The sequence below is a fragment of the Rhinolophus sinicus genome, chromosome 14 (genome assembly GCF_057876585.1).
Source record: "Rhinolophus sinicus isolate RSI-liver-muscle chromosome 14, RSI-T2T, whole genome shotgun sequence".
In the NCBI taxonomy this organism is placed as follows: Eukaryota; Metazoa; Chordata; class Mammalia; order Chiroptera; family Rhinolophidae; genus Rhinolophus; species Rhinolophus sinicus.
The window spans coordinates 102561952-102575305 of record NC_142514.1 but is presented as its reverse complement, the minus strand read 5'-3'; the positions used below and the strand labels follow the sequence as shown (position 1 = coordinate 102575305).

Below are 13354 nucleotides of genomic sequence, written 5' to 3'. Positions count from 1 at the left end.
TGATCGCTTAACTACTCAGGATGGCCATTGTGTGGATGACATGCGTTTCATGTTTTTTCTACCCCATCACCTGCAAGATAGGGGCTGAGGGAATCCAGGTTTCTGGGGTGGTTCACATGCCTTGAAGATGATCAAGTGTGAGGGGAAGCAAGGCGGTGCCGACCGTAGCACTCACGCAGGACACAGGTAGCTTTCCAGGCTGGGGAAGCCTTTCCCATCAGCTGATTATAGACAGGTCCTGCCAAGTAGACACCCTACCCCAAAGTCCTGAATTTAGTCCCTTCTTAGAATCATACACTCACGGGGGGCTGCAGCCTAGAATCTCTACTATCCAGTAAGCTGCTTCTGCTCCTCGCTTCCCAGGGTTCCCAGAAACCATGTGGATAACCTGCGTTAAGCTGTGCAGACTCTGTGGGTGCCTTTACTTCCTCCGGTACTGGGATTTATCAAAGGGTTGGGCATGCTGTCATTTTGCCCCTTGGTCCCTTTAAAGAATCACATAATATTCCTCATTCAGAAGAAGTCAAGTTGGTTTAGAGACCATGGGGATCAGTCTGAGTTTCCCCGGCTATTCTGTTGTTGCCCAGCTGTGGCTTTACCCAGTTGTTACCTCTGGTTCCTAATTGCTAATGTGCGCTGGTTCTCTGTTAGTTCTAATAAGTACTGCAGCACTATAAATATCAGATAAGCTGCAGATTATCCCAAAAGTTTTAATTAGCCCAGTGGCAGCAAGTTTATACACTCTGAAGGACAGCGCCACGCACAGCCCATAGTCAGTTAATGGCCGTCTATAGAAGACAAGCACCTAGGAGCCAGGGATGTATAATTTCCCTGCCAGCCATTGATTTGCTAAAGGCCTGGGAGGACAAAGCCCTCCGCATACCTGTCTCCCTCCCTCGAGCCCCCAGCATGTTAGCAAATTAGCCATGTTAGGAGTCTGTAATTTTCCATAAATACAGTGTGGGAAGAATTTTGCTTGCTGCTATACTGGGGCTGGTTGGGAGGGTGGAAATCAGGAGGAGCAGCCCCATCTTCTCACAGTTCACCTTAGAGAAGCTTGCCTGAGCTAGCCTTGGGTGCCAGGCCCGTGTCTGCTCCCCTGTTGGCCCGTGGCTTTGGGCAGGGTCTTGACCTTATCAGTCTCTATTGGCTCATGTGGGGACTGTGGCCTCAGGCCTTCGCAAGAGTACAATGTGACATGGCATGTAAGGGTGCTTAACTCAGTGCTTGGTGCCCAGGTTGTGCTGGCCAATTTTATTAGCTCCTTTTCTGCTTAACAAAGATACTGTACAACAGGCCAGGTGAGTGGGAATCTACAAAGTCCCAGGAGTGGTTCTCATGTCACCTTTCAGATGAGTGCCTGACGCCCTCCCCCTGCAGAAACGGGCCCTGTTCAGAATCCTCCTGATGGTCTGGCCCCTAGGCTGAGGTTGTGGGTGAGAAGGTGGGCTGTCTGAACGTTCTCATCCTGACCTCTTCCTAGTTCCCTGTTCTTTCTTCAGTCCTGTGGGGTTAGAGAGAATTGGAATTTTTGTGTTGCTTCAATACATTTTAAGTTTGAGAAATGAATTTTAAAGCGCTCTTTGTAAACTGTCCCCAGAATGCCAGCCTTGCCTCTGCTTCTAAGCCCTGCCCATTGCAATGTGAATCTCTATACTAATAGTAAGGCTATAACCTTGGGGTAGCCCTGGAACGCTCTCATGTGCACCTTGCATTCGTGATCTCCTTTGACCTTCTCAATAAACCTTAAGTGACGGGACACACATAATCTCCATCTTTCAGATGAGTAAGCTGAGAATCCAAGAGTCTGAGTAGCCCGAGGTCTCGCAGATTCTGACTCCTAGCTGTTTCCCCTGTGCTTGCTGCACAGTGCCTTCGTTGAACTGAGGACGGGAAAAGAAGGCAAGGCTTCTTTTCAGCCTCTTTCCTCTTCAGTGGAGCGGGGAAAGCGAGTTCCTCTTTTGTGGCTCTTGTGTTCTGCTTCCTAGGTAATATTTACTTTACTCAGAGTAATACATACCCACATGAAGCGAGGTCAAATAGCACCAAAAGGTGTAGAACAAACCCAGCACTTCTCTGGGGCGTGCCCCCTCCAGAGGAACCGCTTCCTTCTGGTGTTCATGTCCACGTTTGTGAACAATGTGCTTGCACTGCTTTTTCTGGAGTCATCACTTTTAAACTATTGAGGCTTCTCATTCTGGTAGATGAGGCTTTTGTCTCTGCTCCCCACCCCACACTTCCTATGTGGCTTCGGAAGGGAGCGTAGAGCCCTGTGCAGCATCTGCCGAATGTGAAAGAACCATTCGCTGTGAGAGAGCAGCGTTATAAGAATCAAACAACCAGCCTGTGATTTCTCACACAGTTGGCACAATGGTAATTTCTGGATGTTGTGTTTCATTAGCAGCTTCTGAACGGAGGTGGTTTAAATTTGAGCAGGCAGGATTTAGATGTTTTATTTTTATATCTGTCTCTGATACTCTCAGAGCCATGTGGTTTCTTGGGTTTGTAACAAGATGTGTTCTGTTGCCCAGGCCCTGGGCTCCTTGTTAGCCCCAGTCCACGTTCCTCTTGGGGGCCTGGCTCCCTTACGAGCCCCTGTGGATGCCCCACCCTCTGCTCTTTGTGGATCTCAAAGTGTGAGCCTGGGGAACTCAGTGGAGTCCGGTCAACTTGGAGAACTCATGCTGGTAAATACTTTTTCTTGCGTTTAGTGTATTTAGTTACTGTGGGGCCCTGTGTACCATGCTAGGAACTGTGGCCCATAGATGAGAAACAGAGGTCATGGGCCAAGCCTTCAAAGCTCAGAATCTAGTTGGGAAGGTGAGTCACACCTGTATGATGCCAAAGGTGGAATCTGGGCAGTGGAGGGTGGACCCATGCCATAGGGACTGTAGCCAGGGCAGTGGGAATTGGGCAAAGGAGGGATCAGTCTGAGCGGGGGTTACCGGCATCAGCTGTGTGGACCTGGTGGACTTGCTCTAGAAGACATCTAAATAGAAGGAGAGTGGGGATGGCATTCTGAAGGTCATTCTGAAGGTCATCCTAGTGAGTCACTTGACTGACTTTCTCTATTTTGGAGCCTTCACAGGGTCTCAAGACTTCTGCTTATACGAAGGGTCTCTTGGGCTCCATTCATGAGGACAAGAATGCTCTCCGCCCCTTGGCTTTAGGGGAAAAGACCAACGAGGAGGATGAGGCACAGAGTGACAGCCAGGTAATGAATCCTCTTCCTGGCCTGGAAACCCTCTGTGCTATTTTAATTGTTTTTAATTTTTTTATGTGGTAAAATATGTATAAATGAAAGTTACCATTTTAACCAATTTTAAGTAATAATTCAGTGGCCTTAATTGCTTTTACAGTATTGTACAGACATCACAAGATCCATTTCCAGAACTTATTCATAATCACAAATAGCCACTCTGTGCCCACTGAACAATAACTCCCCCCTTTCCCCTCTCCCCAGCCCCCGGTTACCGCTGATCTACTTTCTGTCTGTGAATTTGCCTATTATAGATATTTCATATAATTATACAGTATTCTTTTCTGTATGATTTCTTTTGTGTGCATGTTTTCAGGGTTCATCCATGTTGTAGCGTGTATTAGAACTTCATTCCTTTTTATGTCTGAACAATACTTTATTGTATGAATAGACCACATGTTGTTTATCCATTCATCTGTTGGTGGACACTTGGGTTGTTTTCACCTTTGTCTAACCTCTGTGCTACTTGGAAATAAGTAAAAATGAATTTCCAGCCCACAGTTTTTTTCTTGCCCAGTCCGTATCCAAGTTCTCGCTGAGAAGGCATAACCCACAAGGAGCCTCCTGGCCCGCACCCTGGGCTGTCCAGTTCCCTCCCACTTAATCACTCACAGTCATTTTCTTTACAGAGTGTCCGCAGCTCAAGTGAGCTTCTTAAGAACCTGCACCTGGACATTGGGGCGTTGGGGGGTGACTTTGAGTATGAGGTAAGAGCCCAAAGCCCCTGCAGGCAAATGCCCCAGCCTGCTGTGTCCTTGCTCCTTAAACCTTTCTTCCTATGGGATACGTATTTGGAAAGAGGACCATTTTATCCCAGTTCAGATGGGATTTCTGGGGCTTGGGGGCACATAAGAGGGGAAAGAAATTCATCCATTTATTCATTTATCAAATAAGCACCCTTTATTGCCTATTTCTACAAAATGAGGCACTTTGTTAGAGGCTATAGGTTGTGTAAGCCTAAATTAGATGTGTTTCCTGCTCTCTAAGAGCTTATAGTCTCATAAAAGCGAGCGTTAAATAACTGGAACAGAGTAGAATGCAGTGAGGCCATAAGGAAGGTAAAACAGAGTGCCATGAGGGGGCAGGCTTGCTGTAGACTTAGGGGTCTCTTGTCCATTTGAATTTACTAAGAAAGGCTTCATTGAGAAACTGACATCTGAGGTGAGTCCGGAAGAACCGTGGGCAGGACTAGACAGGCAGAGGTGATGGGTGAGAGAGAAGTCCCCTGGGCGCTGCGCAGGCAGAGACAGAGATGCAGGCTGAGTGGGGGAAGGTGAGGCGTCTCCTTTGGAGAGCAGAATGTATGTGGGACAGAAGTGAGAGGACACTGTGGAGGGAGATGGGCTCGATCATGGAGGACCCGAGTGCCAGCTGAGCGTTTTGGATTGGATTACACAGGCATTGGTAGCTTTCAGAGGTATAACATCATCTAGATTCTTAACATTGTCAAGTGCTGGCGGTGTAGCAGGCCCCTGTGCGAGGCCCTACGGGAGATCCGGGTATCCTAAGATAAGCGTCTGGGCTGCCCTCAAGGAGTTTGCAGTTGGAGAGAGGGAAAGAACGCGAGGCACTTGGCGTTTAGTGAGTGTTCAGTAAATGCTGAGTAAATGAGCGTGTGGGAAACTGTAAAGCAGGGCAACATGTGTGAAGAACTATATAGCGCAGGTGTACTATTTGAAGGAGTCCTGAGGGGGAAGACGCTAGTTGCCTAGGGATCAGGGAAGACTTGGTGAAAGATGACCTTTGACTTGGGTCTTCAAGCGTGGGTACGTTTTGGACATGGGGGAGAATATAAGGGATATTTTAGGCAAGCAAACAGCTTGAGCAACGGCCTCAGGTGAGGCCTAGGAAATGCAGAATACAACTGGGAATAGATTCTGGAATTACCGCCCCTCCCCACCTCCCCCACCAATAATCCTGTTACTTCTGATCTCTTTCTCGGTGGTCTGTCCTTCACTGCCACCAGAATGTCCTTTATAAAAAACAAACAAAACCAAAAACTCATCATGTTGTTATAATACCTAAAAACTCAAATGCTTTTTTATACTTGAAAATGAACATTCCCTACTCTGTGTACTTTGGTGTCCAGTTTATTCATTTTTAACAATGATCATTTTTCTAAATATTCCCAAAGTATTCACACACCTTGTAAATCATGTGGTCAACAACTCAGATTTTCCCAAACATTTAAATATTGATTGCAAGCTTAATTAAACTTTTCACAATCTAATGTACCAATTTCTAAAAAATACTTTAAACACTTTAAAGTGAATCAGATCACTCACATTTTTTTAAAATGGTCACAGAAGTGACCAGTGAAACACCAGTGTTTGTATCGTGGATTTAAATTTGTTTCCTTCTTTTCTCTTATTGTGTCCCTCTGTAATCCCTTGTTGTGTTCCTGTCATTGCTGCCTCATTTCTTGGTCTTCAGCTCCTCTGCAGAGCCTGGGTTAATGTCTCAGGCGGGCTGGGGTTGCAGATGCTGGCTGACAGGCCCTGAGTTGTAGGTGGGCCTTCCCAGATGACCCAACTCTAACCATCGCAGGCCCCTGTTTGTGGTTAGGCTCTGTGCCATCAGATACGTTTTGATTGTGACTTTCTTCCAAAAATGTGACACTTTTTTGTGAGTATCCCGTCTTTATCATCAGCCTGACTGTGTCTACTTTGAAACTCTTCAAGTGGTGCCTGGTCTGTTTGCATTAAATCCAAAGCCTTCAGTCTGTTTGCTTCCCTGAAATGACAACTTTGTTTCTTCTTATCTACCATTAAATCCTTATAACACTGATGAAATCAATCGCTGAGATTTTGAGCCTAGAAAGGATGATCAGGAATAGAAATGGGATATCAGGAGGCCTTACTTTTGGAGAAGAGGACAGTTTCCACAAGACTGAGTGAATTGAGAATAGAGGTTCTGCCCTATTCACGTCTGTATGTCCAGGACCTGGCCCACTGCCTGGAACACAGGACGGGCCTGAGTAAGTTGTGCTGAGCAGTTGAGAGAATGACTAGGTGAATGAACGAATGAGCCATGCTGGGACGGGGAGGGTGTCCTGGCGGGCTGTGCTGTGCTCTTTTCCTCCCGTGGCTTTCCTGTGTTCCGCATAGAGTGGGTACTTGGTCCCTACTGTCAGCTGCTGGATTAAAGACCCCCAAGTAGACAGATCATGATGGAGCTGGACTTTTAGTTAAGTTTTGCTTCATAATGGATTATAAATGTCAACAAGAAAATAGATTTTCTTCTTTGACATGTCCTGAATTTCCAAAAGCTTCCCTTCTGATGAGTATATGCTTGTTTGGGTGAGTGGAAGGTTTTAAACCTATTTCTTATAACTTCTTAATATAAGTAAGCAACCCACTGTGATGGGGGAAATGTCTGGAGTGGGAGGTGATTTGAACACCTCTCACCCCTGTCTCTAGCATCTCAACAGATTTAGTCATTTTTGCCACATGGAGGGTTGGGTTCCCGTGTCTAACCTCAGGCAGGAACTAGGGCTTTTCCTGGTGGGAAAGGTTGGTGGGCATGAGTGAGGGGTTTTAGGACTGGACAAAGCTGCCTCTGCGGGGACCATGCCCTTTGAAAATGCCTTTTGTCCAGGTTTATAGACCTTGGATGCTGTGAGCTGTCCACCTCTGCCCACTCCTGGGCATCCCAGGCTCCCCTCAGTGGAGAGCTCATTCCGTGGGTTATTCTGCTGTGTCTCACCATCGACAGTCACTTTGCTCATGGTTCCATGAGAGGGCAGTAGGATGGCAAGAACGCCTCTCTCTCTTTCCTCTTCCCCTCCTCTTCTGCCTTCAGCTTAAACCCATTTCTAGTCTATTACAGAATCAAAAGGGATAGGCTCATGAGAATGAGTGTGAGTGAAAGAGGGAGGCTGAGGGCTAGGCCAGCGGGCATGTGGCCTCCTGGAGCTGGTGAGAAGCCCATCAGCTGATCAAAGGAGAAGGGAGGGAGCTGGGCTTAGAAATAACAGGATGATGTCAGTGTGATTGAAAGTGCTACCACCACCGGGGAGCAGTAGAAAGAACTGAGACCCACTGGGTGGGAATGAGATGTGGAAAATAGACTGGACTGATGGTTGGCGTGGTGGGGGTCTCCCCAGAACAGGATCGTGTTCAGCTCCCCCTCCTTCACGCCCTCCCTCTTGAGCTGTGTGGATCACAGGAGCCAGCCCCTGCCTTTGTGCTCAGTCGGAGGAGGGCGATTATAGCACTGGGGGGGGGGGCTTGTGGCTTTTGGGGGCTATGTTAAATATTCGTGAACTGGTTCTTACAGGCACTCTCCTATACCCCCTCCTCATGCAGATGGCAAGGTCTTTTTTGAAAAAGCAGCAGAAATTTGCCTTGAGATACTCAAAGACCTGGGGCTGTGACAGGAGGAGACAGAGGAGTCTGAGTACAGATGAGCTGAGAGCAAAGCTGAGCTGTGTGCAGTCCCCAGCCATGGAGCCCTGATGCGGGAGGCTGTGCACCGGGCCTGCGGTGTGCATCTTGGGCAGGGCCTCAGGCCTTGGGCCCCGCCATATGACGAGGGGCAGGGGCCCGGGACAGGAGTGGACAGTCGTCCACTAGGCTTTCTAGAAGTTCAGCTCTCATTTATCCCTTTGTGGATAATCCACAGCAAATGTCTAGTCTCCGTCTGCTGTCCTCCCCCTCCAGATACACCTCTGGCTGTGGTGTTGTTGCACTTAGTTGACATGAGCACGAGAATGCAAGCTCATTTGTTTTACCATTAGCCACATTTTAATATTTAGGTAGACAGAAGAGGGTAAGTTCCATTGTGGGAAAATCTTCTTTTGAAGAATTCAAGCTTGAGCGTGGCCTAGACTGGACCTAGCATTCTTGTAGTCTGGCTGTATTCTCTCCTGTATAAGAATGGGAACCACTCCCTGTATCTGTTGTCCTCTGATTTTTGATAGGTTGTTTTTCCATCATCTTGAATATTAATAGTTAACATATGTTTAGCTATTTTCCATTTAATAAGCACTATAACAAATATAGTCTAATCCCTGTATAACCTTGTAAAGTAAATGTTACATCTCTGTTTTATAGAGTAGGAACTCCTATGTCTGCACGACACACTTATTCTTACTTAATCATTTATTTTTGTAGCAGCAATGTGAATTTCCAGACCGCTCGTCCTCAGTTTCCCTTCCTTCAGAGTAGACTGTGAAAGGGCTTATTCAAGATGAAGCTGTCTTATTCTCAGGTTAGCAAATGTCTGTGGAGTCTTTAAATTTCATTTTTAAGAACTCAGTCAACAGGCATTTACTGAGTAGCTATTATATGCCAGGCACTGAGGGTAATAGGGAGCAGATCTGGTGAGGGAAACAGGTAAGGAAATCAGCAATTATAATACAATATAGTTACGAAAGAGGACGGGGAAGGCTCACCTCAGGACAACTGCCAGGGATCAAGGAAGGCAAGGAAGTTTTCCTAGAAGATGGGATTCTGTGAGGACCAGTGGGAGTTTGTCTGGGGGCAGGGGAGAGGGAGAGGGAGAGGGTGGGAGAGGGGGAGGGAGAGGGTGGGAGAGGGGGAGGGAGAGGGTGGGAGAGGCGGAGGGGGAGGGGGAGAGGGAGGGGAGAGGCGGAGGGGGAGAGGGAGGGAAAAGGAGGGAGACGGAGAGGCAGAGGCAGAGGGAGGGCGGCGAGGGGGAGGGAGAGGGAGCAAGGGGGAGAGGGGGAGGGAAGGAGAAGGAGAGGAAGAGGGTGTGAGAAGGAGAGGGAGGGGGAGAGGGAGTGGGAGAGGGTGAAAGAGGGAGAGGGAGGGAGGGGGGAGATAGATAAAGAGAGAGAGAGAGAGAGAGAGAGTTTTAAGAATGGATGACAGAGTAGTGAAATAGCATGATGCTTGCTCTTAGGCTGGAGGAGAGGCTGTGCAGGATGTGGCTGGAGAGGACCCATGTGACGCAGACAAGGGCTGGGCCATCTGAGCAGATGTGAACTTTATCCTGAAGGCCATGGGTGCTGTTTGTGGTCTGCCACCTCCTCTGTCCCCTAACCCAGGTCTGCTGTCTTTATTTAAGCACGAAGTGAGCATGGCCCGATGGATTGGCCCTGCTTTGATGAGTGAGGGAGTGTGACTGGCCAGATACCCCACGCTCATGCCGGGAAGCTGCCAGCACTTCTGGGAGGCCTTGGCACTCCTGTTGAGCGCTGGCCTCTGTTGGGGGTATGAGACGAGGTGGCCTGCCTCCTGCAGCCGATGCTTGCCTTGAAGAGGACATCATGCCCCCTTCTCTTAGCACAGTGATCACGGCACATTGTTTCTGTGCTGCAGGTTAGGGGCGCTGGGAGGGTGAGCAGCACTGCAGGTACCCTGCCTTTGTGCTTTTGTCCCTGGGACAAGCTTGAGGCTGGTGACAGCGTCACCACCGTGTCCAGTGCCTTTTGCTTTGGGCAGTAAATGCTCATAACCAGGGCCACCTGGGACATCTCACTTTTTCCATATTCAGTTTAATTCCTTGCGGGCAAGATGTGTGTCTTGTTTGTATTTGGGTCCTCAAGGTGGTGTTTGGCACACAGAAGGCGCTCAGGAATGAACGTGTGGGTCTCATCATATAACATTAGTTAACATTTATGGAACACTTATGGTATGCCAGGCACAGTTCTCAGTTCTTTAACTCACTTAATGAGTGTTAACTCGTAATCTTCCCAACAACCCTATGACATAGGCCTTACTATATCCCTGTATTTTAGAAGAAGAAACTGAGGCACAGAGAAGTTAAATAGTTTGCCTAAGGTCACTGTAAGCATGGAGCCAAGATTTGACCTACGTAGTCTGGCTCCAAAGCTGAGCCTGACCTGCTCTGCTTTCCTGCCTCTCTAACAGTCCTTGACAAGTTTGGCTTTGCCGGACCTACAGGCAGATGGTTGTGTCTTTGGTTTCAGCAGATCCTTTACCAGATGGTATCAGTGAATGCCATGTGTAGGGCTGCTCCTTGGACTTTTGGACTCTAGACATCATGCTCCTTCTTTGAGTCTCCAGGGTGGAGAATCAGGAAGTCTCCAAAATCTTGCTCAGAAGTTGTTCACACTGGCAGCTCAAGTATTAGCGCACATGTTTTATGGGAAGAAGGCTTCTCTGCACGAGCCCAGGGGAGATGTCTGGCTGCATTTCCTAGGGGCGGGGTTTCTTTTTCTATCTTGGCCAGTTCTGAAGGTTTCTCCTCGTCTTGACAAGTGAGCTTTGTGTGTGAGAAGCAGGGGGTGGCAGCTGTGGCGGTGTAGTGCACAGATATCCTTTCTTTCTCTTCCTTCCTTCCTTCCTTCCTTCCTTCCTTCCTTCCTTCCTTCCTTCCTTCCTTCCTTCCTTTCTTCCTTTCTTTCTTTCTTTCTTTCTTTTTTTCTTTTAATTTATCGGGGTGATAATTGTTAGTAAAATTACACAGATTTCAGGTGTACAATTCTGTATTACATCATCTACAAATCCCATTGTGTGTTCACCACCCAGAGTCAGTTCTCCTTCCATCACCATATATTTGATCCCCCTTACCCTCATCTCCCACCCCCCACCCCCCTGACCCTCTGGTAACCACTAAACTATAGTCTGTGTCTATGAGTTTCTGTTTCTCATTTATTTGTCTTGTTCTTTTGTTGTTTTTGGTTTATATACCACATATCAGTGAAATCACATTGTTCTCTGCTTTTTCTGTCTGACTTATTTCACTCAGCATCATACTCTCAAGATCCATCCATGTTGTCACAAATGTTCCTATATCATCTTTTCTTACCGCCGAATAGTATTCCATTGTGTATATATACCACAACTTCTTTATCCATTCATCTATCGAAGGACATTTTTGTCGTTTCCATGTCTTGGCCACCGTAAACAAAGCTGCAATGAACATTGGAGCACACGTGTCTTTATGTATAAATGTTTTCAGATTTTTGGGGTAGATACCCAGGAGAGGGATTGCTGGGTCATATGGCAATTCTATTCGTAATTTTTTCAGGAACCTCCACACTGCCTTCCCTAATGGCTGCACCAGTCTGCATTCCCATCAACAGTGTATGAGGGATCCTTTTTCTCCACAGCCTCTCCAACACTTGTTACTATTTGTCTTGTTGATGATAGCCATTCTGACTGGGTTGAGGTGATATCTCATTGTGGTTTTTATTTACATTTCTCTGATGATCAGTGATGTTGAGCATTTTTTCATGTCTATTTGCCATTTGTATGTCCTTTGTGGAGAAATGTCTCTCCAGGTCCTCTGCCCATTTTTCAATTGGGTTGTTTGTTTTTTTGTTGTTGAGTTTCATGAGTTCGTTGTATATTTTGGATATTACCCCTTATTGGAGGCACTGTTTGCAAAAATCTTCTCCCATTCAGTTGGTTGCCTCTTTATTTTGTTGATGGTTTCTTTTGCTGTGCAGAAGCTTTTAAGTTTCATATAGTCCCATTCGTTTACTTTAGCTTTTACTTCCATTGCCTTTGGAGTCAAATTCATAAAATGCTCTTTTAACCCAAGGTCCATAAGTTTAGTACCTGTGTTTTCTTCTATGCAGTTTATTGTCTCAGGTCTTATGCTTAAGTCTTTGATCCATTTTGAATTATTTTGGTACATGGTGTCAGATAGCAGTCCAGTTTCATTCTTTTGCACATGGCTATCCAATTCTCCCAGCACCATTTATTGAAGAGGCTGTCTTTCCTCCATTGTATGGTTTTAGCTTCTTTGTCAAAAATTATCTGTCCATATTTATGTGGTTTTATTTCTTGGTTGTCAGTTCTATTCCATTGGTCTATGTGTCTGTTTTTCTGCCAATACCATGCTGTTTTGATTATTGTAGCCCTGTAGTACAAGCTAAAGTCAGGGAGTGTGATACCTCCAGTATTGTTCTTTTTTCTTAAGATTGCTTTGGCTATTCGGGGTCTTTCGTGGTTCCAAACAACTCTGATGATTTTTTGTTCTATTTCTTTAAAAAATGCCATTGGGATTTTGATGGGGATTGCATTGAATCTGTATATTGCTTTGGGTAATATGGCCATTATAACTATGTTGATTCTTCCAATCCATGAGCAAGGAATGTCTTTTCATTTCTTTGTGTCTTCTTCAGTTTCTTTCAAAAATGTCTTATAGTTTTCATCATATAGGTCTTTCACATCCTTGGTTAAGTTTATTCCTAGGTATTTTATTCTTTTTGCTGCAATTGCAAAAGGCATTATTTTTTTATTTCTTTCTCTGCGATTTCATTGTTAGTATATAGGAATGCAATGGACTTTTGTACGTTGATTTTGTAGCCAGCAACTTTACTGTATTCGTTGATTGTTTCTAATAGCTTTTTGGTGGAGTCTTTAGGGTTTTCTATATATAGCATCATGTCAGCTGCAAAGAGTGGCAATTTAACTTCTTCATTCCCAATTTGGATGCCTTTTATTTCTTTCTCTTGCCTGATTGCTCTGGCAAGGACTTCCAACACTATGTTGAAAAGCAGAGGTGATAGGGGACAGCCATGTCGTGTTCCTGAACGTAGAGCAAAGGTCTTCAGATTTTCACCATTAATTATGAGATTAGCTGAGGGCTTGTCATATATGACCTTTATTATGTTAAGGTATTTTCCTTCTATACCTATTTTACTAAGTGTTTTAATCATAAATGGATGTTGTATCTTGTCAAATGCTTTTTCTGCATCAATTGATATAATCATACGATTTTTGTCCTTTATTTTGTTTATGTGATGTATCACATTGATGGATTTGTGGATGTTGAACCATCCTTGTGTACCGGGGATGAACCCCACTTGGTCATGATGAATAATCTTTTTAATGTATTGTTGTATTCGATTTGCTAGAATTTTGTTTAGGATTTTTGCATCTGTATTCATCAGAGATATTGGTCTGTAGTTTTCTTTTTTTGTGTTATCCTTACCAGGTTTTGGCATCAGGGTAATGTTGGCCTCGTAAAATGAGTTAGGGAGTACTGTCTCTTCTTCAATTTTTTGGAAGAGTTTGAGCAGGATTGGTATTAGATCCTCTTTGAAGGTTTGGTAGAATTCACTAGTGAAGCCATCCGGTCCCGGACTTTTGCTTTTGGGAAGGTTTTGGATGACTGATTCAATTTCATTACTGGTGATCGGTCTGTTTAGATTTT

General features: G+C 45.7%; 1 protein-coding gene across 16 annotated transcripts in view; it reads left to right on the top strand.

Moving 5' to 3' along the window:
- Positions 1-13354, top strand: part of CEP164 (centrosomal protein 164) — a 90765-nt gene that overhangs the window by 42277 nt on the left and 35134 nt on the right. For 13 of the 16 annotated variants that reach the window (XR_012497379.2, XM_088791444.1, XM_074335429.2 and 10 more), the window contains 3 exons: positions 2532-2687; positions 3080-3214; positions 3889-3966. Coding sequence is in view for 15 of the 16 variants with exons in the window: in XM_088791444.1 (XP_088647570.1) it covers positions 2532-2687; positions 3080-3214; positions 3889-3966 (369 nt within the window). In the remaining variant the exon portion in view is untranslated. The remainder of the gene's footprint in view (positions 1-2531; positions 2688-3079; positions 3215-3888; positions 3967-13354) is intronic. The other 3 variants (XM_088791443.1, XM_088791439.1, XM_074335419.2) reach the window with 2 other exon arrangements.